This window comes from Netta rufina (genome assembly GCF_964035555.1).
Source record: "Netta rufina genome assembly, chromosome: 1".
Taxonomy (NCBI): domain Eukaryota; kingdom Metazoa; phylum Chordata; class Aves; order Anseriformes; family Anatidae; genus Netta; species Netta rufina.
Window position 1 is genome coordinate 122117128 of NC_140123.1, and position 12605 is coordinate 122129732.

Sequence of the window (12605 nt, forward strand, 5' to 3'; positions counted from 1 at the left end):
AGCGCTGAGCTTGCTGGTTCCAGATGCCTTTACAGATGTGTTTAGCCCACAATAAGGCTTTTGTCTCTGCCAGGTGAAAAGAGCCAAGTTCTGGGTCAGGCTTAATTATCGTGTGGCTTGACAGCGCTTTTCGGCACCGCTGCGGGTTTTGGGCAGCCTCTGCTTCTTGTCACCCTTGGGTCATCTCCTTGGTTGTGCTAGTACAATAAACACAACTTTTAACCCAGATCAGCTCCCCAGTCCTTCACTGCAGGGCTGCCACGGGCAGCATCCAGGAAAGTTAAGGAGGCTCGCACCAAAGCAGGAAGAAGCAACTGTGTGAGCAGCAGCTGACAGTGAAAGAAAAGCTCGTCGGGCTTGCAGCCTTAGCAGTAAATGAGCTACGCCTGGCTTGTGCTTGGCCGTGCTTCCGAGTCATCCTGACGCTGAGCAGTTCACAGGGAAATGCCAAGCCTGATAACCATCCCCGTGGAGCGTTGCTGCTCTGCAGGCCTGGTGCAAGCTCTCTGCAAGGCTGGAGGGATGTGCGTGGGAGGAGGGCTGAGCGGATCCATGCGGACACTCAAAGCAGCAAAAACTGGACTTAATTATTGGACAATCTGGAGCTCTATCAGTAAAAGCTAGCCTTGATAAGCGGGGTGTGCCCGAGCAGCACAGCCGAAGTGCAGATTCCTTTGATGCAAGAGCTGAAGTTGCACAGGGCAGCTTTTGCAGTGAAGCGTGGCTGAAGCCCTGTGACAAGATGCGGTAAGACACATCTTGTGCAGCAGCTCTGCACAGAATATGTTAGTGGGGAAAGGTTTTTAGAGCAGGAACGGACTGAAGGGACTTAGCTGGGCAGGGTGGCTCTATGTCTGGCATGTGGCGACCGAAATATGGAGGATATCTGTCACACAGAATCATGTGTCTTGTTTTTTTTCCTTTGCCTCAACAAGGCTTCAGTGTAGTGCATTTCATTTTCAATTTGATACCTTCGGAAGTTTCAAATTCTATATCCTCAGTGTTTCCTTAAACCCAATGCAACACTTCTGAGTCCATAAAACGAACTCATCAAGGTTTAGATCCTTACAGTGAGATCTCTCATTTCTGGCAGATGAAAGGTGAAGGGAAGCAGCAGAGTGGGAGAGGGTTGGGCTTTCTGTGTCTCCTCTGATGCCTGGAGTGAAGAAGCTTGCAGGTGGCAAAGAACAAGTTGAGTTGGAAAGGGGAAGTAAACTGACTTGCTCTGCATTTTTCTAAAAATGAAACCTTGCATTCCAGTTGCTCGTTCTCAGCAAGGCCCCGTGTGAGGAAAGTGAGGGCTGCCAGCTCCCAAGGTGTCTGCACGCCATTCAAACCAGGCTGCCGGACACGCTGTTCTGGTTACCAGCTTGCTTCTCTTCTCCTGCATTGCAGCATCGCTTCAAGAGGTGGCAGGGTGTCTGCTCCCGCGGCAGCTTCTGGGACGTCCCAAGCCTCGAGGAAAAACTGCCAGTCCAGTAGCGTCAGCAGTTTAGGAGATGTTAGCTCACAAAATTTGTTGGAAGAGAAGAAATTATCGGCAAGCTCCAGAAATGGCTGGCTGGGCCTCTTCAGTGTCAAGCTCGTGAGCCTGCCAGGACCTGAAAGCTTGCGTTTTCCATTCTGGTGCAGTACAGGATCCCTGGGCTGTTCCTTGTGCAACCTTTTCTGCCTTTGCAGACGTGGAAATCTCAGGCTTAGAGGCATATTCTTTACAAGCATTCCCATCCACTTTGCAAAGAAGAGCGTAGTGTAGTTCTGGCTGCAGCTTAGCTTGGCATCCTGACAGTCTTTTACACCTTCTGTGTGAAGAGAGTAACGCTATTAAAGGAGCTTAATTTGTTGGCAGCTTTTGTATTTGATGTTGTAGCAGCCAGGAAGGAAAATCGTCTTGCTGTAATCTCTCTCCTACAGAGTGGGGAGGCTTACCTTCAAAACCTGAATTTCCATCACCAGGCATAGTCAATGAAGCATATAATAATTCTGACCCAAATTTGGGAGCTGGTGTCTGCCTCGAGTTGTATCCTCCATTTCAGGGCTGTCAAACGAAGCCTAAAGTGTTTGGATTCTTAAGAAGCCATCTGTTCAGATGCTTGTCCTTCCCACTGTTGAACTTCAGGCTTCTTTCTTGGAGACTGGTTTGTGCTTTTTAGGGAAAAAATAAAAAAAAATAAAGCTGCCCTTGCATGACCATGATAATTTTAAGCGTGTCTGTGCAATTGATTGGCCTTAAGCACTGCCAGGTAAGAATGGGCTCTGAGAGCAGTTGGAAAAGCAGCTCTTGATAGTTTGGAGGCAGTCTTAGGCTTCTTTTTATCCTCTATTGGATAGAAGGGTTGCTAGACCCTTCAGGGGCATCCTTTTCTCCCTTTCTGTCTCCTCTCTGCCCAAACAGCCAGAGCTGCGAGCTTCCTAGGCCTTTACTGCATTTTAGGGTCACTGGTTAAGGTCCTGCAGAGACAGCTCTGTCAGTTCTTGGGGTGTAGCAGAGCCCAGCTTGCAGCTTCCCTGTTCCTGTAGCTGTGCAAGATCTGTTAACAGCAACAGAAGCTCTGATGGCAGGTGCTGCTCTGAGTGCCTCAAGAAGCTGTTGTGCACACAGACCCCAGCCTAACCCATTGCAGGCCAGCTGCTCAGACATGTCTGTCCTTCGGAAAAACCCTGTGCTTTGTCTAAAGGTGATCCTGCTGCTTCTGGAGCTGCAGACCACCTGTGGCAGATGCTGTGGGGTGCTGGTCTTCCCCAGCTGCCTTCTGTGCCGGTAATGCCCGCTTTTTGTCTCTTTTTTCTCCTTTTCCTCCCCTGCGGAAGGCCCAGGTAACAACGCCTCGGGGCAGTCCCGTGCCATGATCGCAGCTGCTGCCCGGCGCAGAGACTCCAGCCACAACGAGCTCTACTACGAAGAGGCCGACCACGAGCGCCGAGTTAAAAAACGTCGGGCGAGGTAAAGCTGCTCCTTCCCCAGGATTGTTTTTTGGGCACTGCTGAACCATTTTTAGTTTTGGGTGCCCGAACCATTTGTTAGAGACCTGGTTGTGTTGGGCTGGCTGAGCCTGCTGAGAGGGAGGGAGTTTTTGCTGAAGGGCTGGGGCTGGCTGTAAATCTGTCGCAGAACACAAGCATACGAAACCCAGATGCACGAGGGACAGTGACAGCTTGCAACTAGAGTTATCTGAGGAAAATGCATAAGCAGAGCTCGTGTATATTATGCCAGATAAGCTAATGCAATGTCACGGATTAGGGAACAGTCCAGTGTTTGACAAATCCATAGTTACTTGCTGTAGGAAATCCCATTATTTCCCCCATGCTTAGGCTTGTCATCTCAGCTCGAGTAATCCAGGGACAGACTTGGTCTCGCCTCTTTGTAGGGGAAGAAAGAATATTTGGGCTTACAGGCAACAAAAAGAAGCAGTTTGGCTGCCCTTTTTAAACGAGCAGGGGAGGAAAGACATGACCAGAACTGGCTGCGTTTGATTTTGGAAATAATGTTTTCTGTCAGTCACACTTAGGCTGCAGAGTTAACGCTTCGGTGAGGTGACCGCAGATGGTTCGTGCCTCTGTTTTTTCAGGAGCTTGATGACAGTTTGTAGTTAACACACTGAATGGTTCGAGGGAAGTTGCTCACAGGCAGGCCCCCTTGAACTGAGCTGCGTTGGGAAGGCACGTGCAGTAACTGGAAGGAGCTGGCTTGTTTTGTGTTTTCGTTTGGCAGTTTGTTTATATTCTGTTGGGAAAGTGCTGGCACAGTGCGTCCCCATAGCCTGATTTGGTCTGACCTGTGCTCCTTAGCCGCTGTCTGTTGGGCTCTCTTCCAGCCTTGGAGTGATAGGAACTTAAATTTTCCTTCCCGTGCAGTGTAGCATCCGAACTTGGGCACATCTCCCTTGCTCCATGAGTTTGGTTTGAGCAGCTGCTTAGTCGGAGGAAAGCCATCAGTCACTAGAAAGCCAGATGTTTCAAAGAAGGAAGGTCAGAGCTGCAACAACAGGACATGAGGAGATTAGAAACTAATTTCTAGTTTCCCCCAAGTCAATTTGAAATTCGTAGGGGTCAGGGCTTCTCATGGTGTTCTTCACATGTAGTTTGAATGCAACACTCTATACCTCTGCTTGTCATGAGGCAGTTTCTCCTAGCTTTAAGGTGCTTGGGTACTGGGGACATTGTAGACAGTAATTGGTGACTTGAGTGGAAATCCAGTGTGAAACAAGCGCTGTCTAGAGAAGCAAAAGAGTTTTGTTGGGTGGCTTTTCCATTATTGTCACTTTTCCTTGTTGACTGCAGCATAGTTCCTCGCTTGTTAAATTCTTTTGGGCTACCTTGCAGACGTTTTTTTTGGCATGTTTGCCTTTTTCTGGCATAGTCTTGGTGTTTGCTCACTTGTACCAAGACAGGAATGGTTTGTAGAAGATGTCTTTGGCTGCAGTTTAGCCATGAAGATGGGGATCTCATCAGCGTTCGATGGAGAGTTACGGGGCAGTCACCCAGAGGCACGAGGACTGTACCGGTTGGTGTAAATCAGAGCAGACCCCAGCTTGGGAGCACAGGGAGAGCCCTCCAGCACTCTGTGTCCTGGGTCATGCTAGTTTATGGCCAGCCTCTTCCTGACTTCAAGCTGCTGCACTGTGTGCTGGAACTGCTGCTTTCCAAGATGCGCGTTCACCGCGAGGGCAGCTGTCTCTTGTTCAGTTCGTGCAACCGATGTTTATGCTGTGTTGGCAGAACCAAGTACGACACTCAGGCTTTTAAAGTCTTAATCCTGCTTTATGACCCTCGGATGGCTTGAGCGAGGAAAGGAAAGCTGCTGTCTACCTCACAGGCTGTCAGCAGAGACCATTTTATGAAACTTGTCCGATGGCAGACAGTGAGTCAGCGGTAGACATGGGAATAGGAGCTTGTAAATCCTGACTCCCAGGCTCTGCCTTAACCACAGAGCCATCCTACCTCTCCTCTTGTGACTTTTGCCGTCCTGGTTTTCTTTCTGCAGGCTTGTGGTTGCAGTAGAGGAGGCTTTCACTCATATCAAACGCCTCCAGGCAGAGGAACAGCAGAAGGCGCCGGGAGAGATGATGGACCCCCGAGAAGCAGCCCAGGCAATCTTCCCCTCCATGGCAAGAGCTCTGCAGAAGTACCTTCGCACCACCCGCCAGCAGCAGTACCACAGCATGGAGAGCATCTTGCAGCACTTGTCCTTCTGCATCACCAACAACATGACACCAAAGGTAACAAGCTCTTTTAACGCTGGTGCAGGACGGAGGGATGAAGGTACAGCAGGTCTGCGTGCGCGCACAGAGCAGAGAGTTGTTGGGGAAAGTGAGAGGAGATCTATGTGGTTGCTGTCAGTGATACAGTCAGCACGCTGGAGATTGCATCAGATCTTAAAGAGAAGAGGGTGTTTCCTATAAAGCACCTCCTGTATCTTCTTAGCTGAAAGTGCCTGTGAGATAATCAGCTGTTTGTTCTGATATCCCGCAGCGTCCTGCCTCCCCCTCCTGAAAACAGCCACCATCCTGCAGACAGAGGTGACAGAGCAGACCGAGTTGAGTCGTGGGGCTGCTGTTCCCCTGGTGCTAATGTGTTCCTTTTCTTGCTAGGCATTCCTGGAGCGTTACCTCAGCCCTGGCCCAACCCTCCAGTACGACAGGGATCGCTGGTTCTCCAAGCAGTGGACGCTCGTTAGCGAGGAAGCGGTCACAAGCGGCTTGCAAGACGGGATTGTTTTTGTCCTCAAGTGCTTGGACTTCAGCCTTGTTGCTAATGTGAAGAAAATCCCCTTCATCAAACTCTCAGAAGAGTTCATAGACCCTAAGTCTCATAAATTTGTCCTTCGCTTACAGTCCGAGACTTCAGTCTAAGGGATTTCGAGGGTGGGTTGTTTGGGGATTTTTTTTTTTTTCAATATCGTGCTTTTGGGTTTAATTTCCCCAATGCTGACTGAAACTGGCAGATGATGGACCAGTAATATTTGACCATCTGCACTTTATTTGGAAAGGGGTGGGGGGAGCTGGGATATCTTATCTAGAAAGAAATATCTTAAGAGGCAACAGGGTGACTTGGCTCGGTTAGCTCAGCCTTGGAGACAGAACAGATTTTTTTTTTTATATTTTTTTTTCCCCCCCTTTCCAGGCATATTGTAAATCTCACGCTCTCTTTCTCTGCACAATTGCAACGTCTGTATTTCTGTTGGAATGCTGCCTTACACCGTGTGCGCGCTCTTGTGTCTCTGCTACCTGTAGCTATCGCTGAGAATCCGCTGCTCGCCTCTCCGCCCTAGAGATCTGCTTGTACAGGTGGTATTTGCAGTTCCTTTCCACTTAGGAAGGAGAAGGTATCAAAGACTGGGTGTGAGAGGTTTTTCTTCTGTGAGCCACAGAACCTTAAGACAAACTTTTGTGTTTTTTTTTTTTTCCTCCTATTCTCCCTGTGCCCTCTTATCAGTGCTGGACCTGCGTGAGCACAGTGGGATGATTTTGCCGTCCGTTTCTCAGCCTCTGTGAAGTTGCTTGTCTCGAAGTGGCTCAGCCCATCTTGCAGCTCTTCAAAACAAAATTTTTTTTAGCGATGCTTTTTAGCGAAACTGGTCTGCAGGACACAGCTCCCTTTTGCTCTCTTTCTCTCAGCTGCTCCATCCCGCCTGCTTACCCCCTCCTTTGTCAGGCCCTCCCAAGGCTCCCCGTTTCCGTCCCTTTATGCCTGCCTTTCCAAACGTGTTTCTCCAGTCACGGTCCCCTCGGGGTCTGCCTTACTGCTTCTTCCTCTCACACCTGCAGGGGCTGCGTGTTTGCACCGGGGCAGAGTAGGTAAGTAGCCGGCTCCTTCTCACACATCACAGACCCCCAGCCCCTTGGAGGGGAAGATCTACAAACACCGCAGCGTGTCCTTCCTTCCTCACCCTCAGCTGTAGCTGAGCAATACCAAACTCTGTCTGAATGTTGAAAACCTGCCTACCTTTCTTGGCCTTTCTCTGCCGTGGGGGTCTCTCCTCAGTGCCGGGACAGCCTGCTGTTCCTCTGCTTTTGTGCGACTCGTAGCTCTGAAAATTGCAGTTTTGTTTCGAAAGCCTTTGCCCGTCATTGCAGCTTTTGTGTGTGACTTTTGTCATCTGAGTTTTGCGGGGTTTTGAAAGTTTTCCTCTGAAAGATGAGCTTAAGCCAGCGTCTGGTTGCTGGCACAAAGCATCGCCCTTCAGCCAGGTCCCTCCTAGAACCTCCCAGCCCTGTGGTGATGGATTCACCTGTGTGAGTGGAAACAGCTCAGCGCACCCTGCCCAGCCTTTTGCCATGCAAATATCTGTATCTAGCAGGAGCTGACCTGCCTTCCATGTAGATGTCTTAATGCAAAGGGCTCCCGTGTCGGCGAGGTACAAAACCAGTGCCTTTCACTGCGAGGGTGCATCATTTTCAAAATTGGGTGGGTGTATAGTATATGACATACAGCTCTCCTAAAGATGTACGTATCTGGCTCTTAAGATGTGCATAAGCAGGCAGGGTGGGAGAGACTGGGAGTAGCTTGGGAGGGAGACTGCGGAGCACTTCTGCTTGTGTTCAGGGTACTGCCTGTGGCTGAATTGGCTCGTCTGCGAGCAGCCAGAACAAGAAGCACCGTGCCGGGGGCTTGGGCGTGCCGTGAAAAACGGGAGCACCTCGTTTCAGGCAATTCTCTGTAAAACTTTCCTTTCCCAGGATTTCCTCCACCACCCCTTCTCCCTCCCCCCCCCGCGAGGGGGTTGTCTGACGGTATCTGCTCAGGAAACTCGTGTCTTAATCCTTAATTGCGTCAAATCCATTGCACATGGAGAGCCAGAAGGAAGCAGCGTGTGCTTGCTCTGCTGCCTTCTCTCTCTGTCACTGCAAAGGACGCTGTCAGCAGGGGCCAGCTCTTGCATTAAACGCTCTTCCCAGTGTCGGTGTGAATGCTCTGCCTGATAAAATCTGAAGGGAGGGAGTTTCACCTCTCCAACGGCCTGCTTGCTCTAGAGTTGCAGCCTGTTCAGGGGTGAGGACGTGCTACAAGGAATCTGGACTCCTGGGTATTCCCAAATTATTATTTTTTTTAATATTTTATTTCTCTGGATTTCTGTCTGGGGGCTTGTTTCGCTTCCCCATGCGAAATCAAGGGACCACGATCGTTACCTACCTCACTGGGGTGTTGTGAGGCTAAACTCAGCTCGTCGCGAAGTGCTTTGAGATCCACGTATGGATCTGTGAAGTCTGCAGGAACTCAGGCTCTTTATAAAAATCCTGAGCGGTGAGAGCAGACTGGTTTGTTTAACTCTGTTTATAGCCAGATAATGAGTAAGAATCGAGTCACAGGGAACGAAGCTCTGATCCAAATCCTGCAGTCCTTACTTCGGGAGAGCTTGCCAAGAGCTGAGCGTAAATAAGGCCTGTGGGGTTTGCCAGCCAAGCGCAGGCTGTTTCCCTCCCAATGCCTCTCCTGTCCTGCACCATCTCCTTGCACGTCCTTCTCCTTGCTCTGTCCCAGCCTGTATGCTTTAATCTGACTGGGAATTGATTTTTAGGCATCAGGACCCTGTCTGTGGTGAAGTTGATGGAGAAGAACCTTATGCTGGACATCTTCCACTGACGGCCAGCCCATTCGATAAGGTGCCGTGTTGCCTAGCCAGGAGAGGTGTTGCCCCGCTCCTCTCTTCCGTGTTGTTTTTCCTGTGACTCTTGAGTATGCTGCTCGGACAGTTCAAAGACTCAGATTTGTTACAGCCTAAATCCAAAACCGTGCTGAGATCTTCCAAAACTCAGATGCAACTAAGACTTTCCGCTGCCTCAGAGCAGATGGAAATGGCAGTGGGTTTCCACAAAGGCTGACTCTCGTGGATAAAGAGTGAAGAGTGGGGTGGGAAGTGCTGGGCCATGGTTTGGAGCTTGGGGACATCTCCTTAGGAAACACACGTTTGGGGGAGTTCTGAACAAATCCCAATGCTAAAGGAGCTTTTTCCCTTTTCCTTTGGGATGCTCCACACAAAGCCTAGGGAATCGGCTGCTCCCAAGCGTGCCAAAAGCTGGGGAGAAGCAGTTTCTAAAACTGGCCGTGCGTTAAGTACCTTGTAAAAGGCTTGTTTGAGATGTGCTTGTTCCAGCATTCGTTACTGAGGGAAGTGGAAAGATCTGTGCTATGCTAAATGTGGAAACCTACTCAGGCCAATTTCATCTTGCTTACAAAACCTTGTAAATCTACCCTTTTTTAATGGTAAATCAAAAATCCTTGCAGTCTTTCGGAAAAAATGCTGTAGTCTGGTCCCAGGCTCTGCTGTTCAGTTGTGCTTAGCTCTGCCCTGCCCTTCCATGTGGGAGGTTCCTGAGACGTTTGTGCAGATGTCTGTTTTCTCATTCAGCTTGTGTGTGTATGTGGCTTGTTCCCTTATAGGTGTATGCATTATACATGTCTAAAGCCTCAAGCTAGGCTTGGTGGTTCGGTGTTTAAACTGTGTGAAGAAGGAAGCACTCTTGGGATCAAACCGTTTTTTTTATAAAAAAATAAAAAAGAAGATTTAAAAAAATCCTGTTCTCCTAAAAAAAAAGGGCTTTGAGCCTTGAAGTCTCCTGCAGGAATATGCATCCTTCTGCGTTCGGGCTGCCGCCTCAGATCGATGGTGACCAAAAGCTGCTGCTTCTGACTACCCTGGGGCTGGCGTGGATCTCGGTGGGTTTCTCCTGCACCGGGTCCCCCCCAGCACCAGCGCTTTTAGCTGCCTGTCTGCTTCCCTCCGAGAGGCTGTGGGTTTGCCCTCGTGCCGCCTCGCAGCCCCGCTGCGGCTGTGCTCTGCCAGAGGGGCAATCCTTCCCCACGGCTGCTTCCGTGGGCACCTTGCACCAGCGCCTAAGGGGCTTGGGAGCATCCCCTGCCTGCACACGGGGATGCTGAGGCTCAGCGCCCGCAGGGACCCGCCTGTGAAGGGATCTTACACTCTTCTGTGCCTGTTTCTTTGATTCAGCATTATCGTGTCTTGGGGAGGAGGGGAGTGAACCGACTCTCATCCCGCGCCCTTTTTGGATCACTGTGTAATACTCTTTTTTCTACACAAACTGTGTATAGTAAGATGGGTTTTGCCAAGGTTTTCTAATCAATAGACACTAACCAGCATTTCTTTCTTTTTTTTTTTTTTTTTTTAAATTTTATTTTTCCTCCTCTTTGCACATGTGACTTTAACCGCGTTGGTACATGGTCTTTCTGTTCTTTTCTAATCGTGAACTTAAGCAAATTCCTGGTGTCTGTGACATTAATGCACTGTGGGTCTAGCCTAGTAAGTCGTTCTGTTCCAAGCTGGGTTCTCTTAAGTTATAGCTGGATGGGTTTTTGTTGTTTTTAAACTGAAACATAAAACTGTTTTACACTTTGCATATTTTGTACAGTAAAATTCTGGAAATAAACTGAAACCAGATTTGATTGTCCCACTCCTTCCTCTCATCCTTTCAGACCAAAAGAAGAAAAAAGAAAAAAAAAAAAAAAAAAGAGGTGGTAGTTCTGGCCTCCAAGCATTCCTTAGCTGCGCCCGGGAGGGGCCCTGCAAACATGTGGTTTTACCTTTTTGAAGCTGTCTTTTGTCACCCTCCTCCGAGACCCTTCTGATCTGCCCTGCTGCACTAAAATGCAAGCTCATTTATCACTCTCGAAATGGGACCGGTAGGTGACTGCTTTGAACACCTGAAATCTCAAATGATGGAGAGTAAATACAGCTGGTGAGGGTGTGTGTGGTGGTGGGGGAATGGGGCTGGAACAGGTTTTTCTGCCTGCTCTATTCTTTGCTGGTTTGCACACAAATTACCAAGTGTGGGATTCATGCCTGAACTCCTTGTTTGGGCCCGGTGGGGTGGAGGAGTGGCGGGGCAAAGCCAGCAGCGCTCCTCGTTTCGGTGGATGTCAGCCTGTGCTCTGCTAAAAATGACTGTCGGGCTTCTCGCCCCAAAAGCACGCGTGGATGCGGCTGTCCCCACCTCCAGTTTCCGTACCCCAAGTGCCAAGAGCTCAGAAAGACTGTGCCCGAGGAAGCTTGGCATGGTGGCCGCCTTCCCTTGGAGGTCTTTGGTACCTTGCTCCTCAGGACAGCACATTTCCATGGGGGGTAGTGCCTGGTCTCTTTGCTGTGCCCCACAAAGCAGGTCTTCTCCATGCCATGGAAAAATCCACAGGATGCTGCAGAGTGGTGAAAAACAGCCCAGTGGTTGTTGAGATAAGCAGTATGGGTATAAACACTGGTGGAGAGAAACATCCAAACGGGTAATTCTCTGCTCAGAGGGGAGATGAGTCTATCTGGGCTACACGGCGGCAAACCAAAGCCTGGGAGGAAGCAGGAAGGGTGGGATGGGGGTGTGCTCGATCCTGCCTCCTGCCCTCCTGTGATCTCTTCACTTTTGATCCCTGTCCCTTTATCCTGGCAGTGCCCAGCACCGGTGTCCTGGCCTGGCCCTCCTGCAGGGCAGCTCCCCGAAATGGGCAGAGAAAGGGGGGAATAACGCCGCTATCACCCTCGGGTGCCCGTGGTGGGTAGCCTTGAAAATTTTGTCTCGAGTTTGTCTTTGAGTTCAGCGGGCTCCGTTTAATTTGCGGCTCAGTGCTGATACCAAACCAGCAGCTGGTTGCTGCTGTTGGTTGTGCTTTCTCTCCTACCCTGGCCTGTGGAAGCTGAGGGAAGGAACAGGCTTTGCTAGAGGGACCAGTTCCCTTGGCTTTCACCCAGAGCTCGGGAATCTGAATCATAAGGGGCTGTGGTGTGCAGCTCAGCAGAAATTAGAGCTGAGGGAGCTGTTTTGGTTTGGCCAAATCTCTCGCGGGAGTTGCAAGGGTCTCTGAGGTGTGAGGGAGTCTCGGGTGCAATAGGAGGGCAAGTATTCACCCACCCAAACCTCTGACAAGATGGGGAAGGAGGCACCGACTAGTAGACAAGGCTCGAAGGAATGGGGTGTGTTGAACATGAGGTAAGCACCTTGCCCCTGAGGGAGATGCCAGACCGGGGTCACTTGGGAAGGAGAAGCCTCCTCTGCAGCCCTCTTTCTAGAGCAGAAGGCTTTGTCTACCTGAGGCAGCACGGCAACAACTACTGGGGTAAAGTCTTTGATGCCGAGCAGGGCTGGTAGCCAAAGCGTGGCCTAGTACGTAAAAAGGCCTACTGACCACGGTAGGTGATGGGCCTCACAGTTATGGATGGTAAAGGAACATCAGCTTTGGAGAATTTGGTGGAAAAGGACAGGGCAAAGGGGCTGCGTGCAGTCTGGGTATAACAAATGGGTTAAGAAAGGGTTTTGTCACTTATCTGGCTCCAGAGTCTTGCGTGAGGCACTAGCAATGCCTCGACATGCAATAGCATTAGCTAAGTAAATAGTTGGATGAAACATCTAGCTGCGGAGGTGAGCAGGACTCCAAACCTCAAAACAGCTTCTACCAGTGCTGTGCATCGGTGCCACGGTCCCAGACCCAGCTCTGAACTCCTAGGAGATGAAGGGAGGGATTAAACATGAAGGCCACCAGGGCAAGAGAGTGCAGCAAGCCAGGGGCACCGGGGTGGTGGGAGGGGAAGGGGATCTCTGAGCAGGATGCCGTGTGTCACAACAGCGGGCAGGAGGGGCAGGCACGCTGGGAGTTGGCCAAGCTGA

General features: G+C 50.3%; 1 protein-coding gene across 1 annotated transcript in view; it reads left to right on the plus strand.

Moving 5' to 3' along the window:
• The window catches only part of VANGL1 (VANGL planar cell polarity protein 1), a 38669-nt gene extending 26064 nt beyond the window's left edge, over positions 1 to 12605 (plus strand). The window contains exons 6-8 of the mRNA XM_084296029.1: positions 2812 to 2944; positions 4985 to 5219; positions 5592 to 12605. Coding sequence (XP_084152155.1) covers positions 2812 to 2944; positions 4985 to 5219; positions 5592 to 5852 — 629 coding nt within the window. The 3' untranslated portion in view covers positions 5853 to 12605. The remainder of the gene's footprint in view (positions 1 to 2811; positions 2945 to 4984; positions 5220 to 5591) is intronic.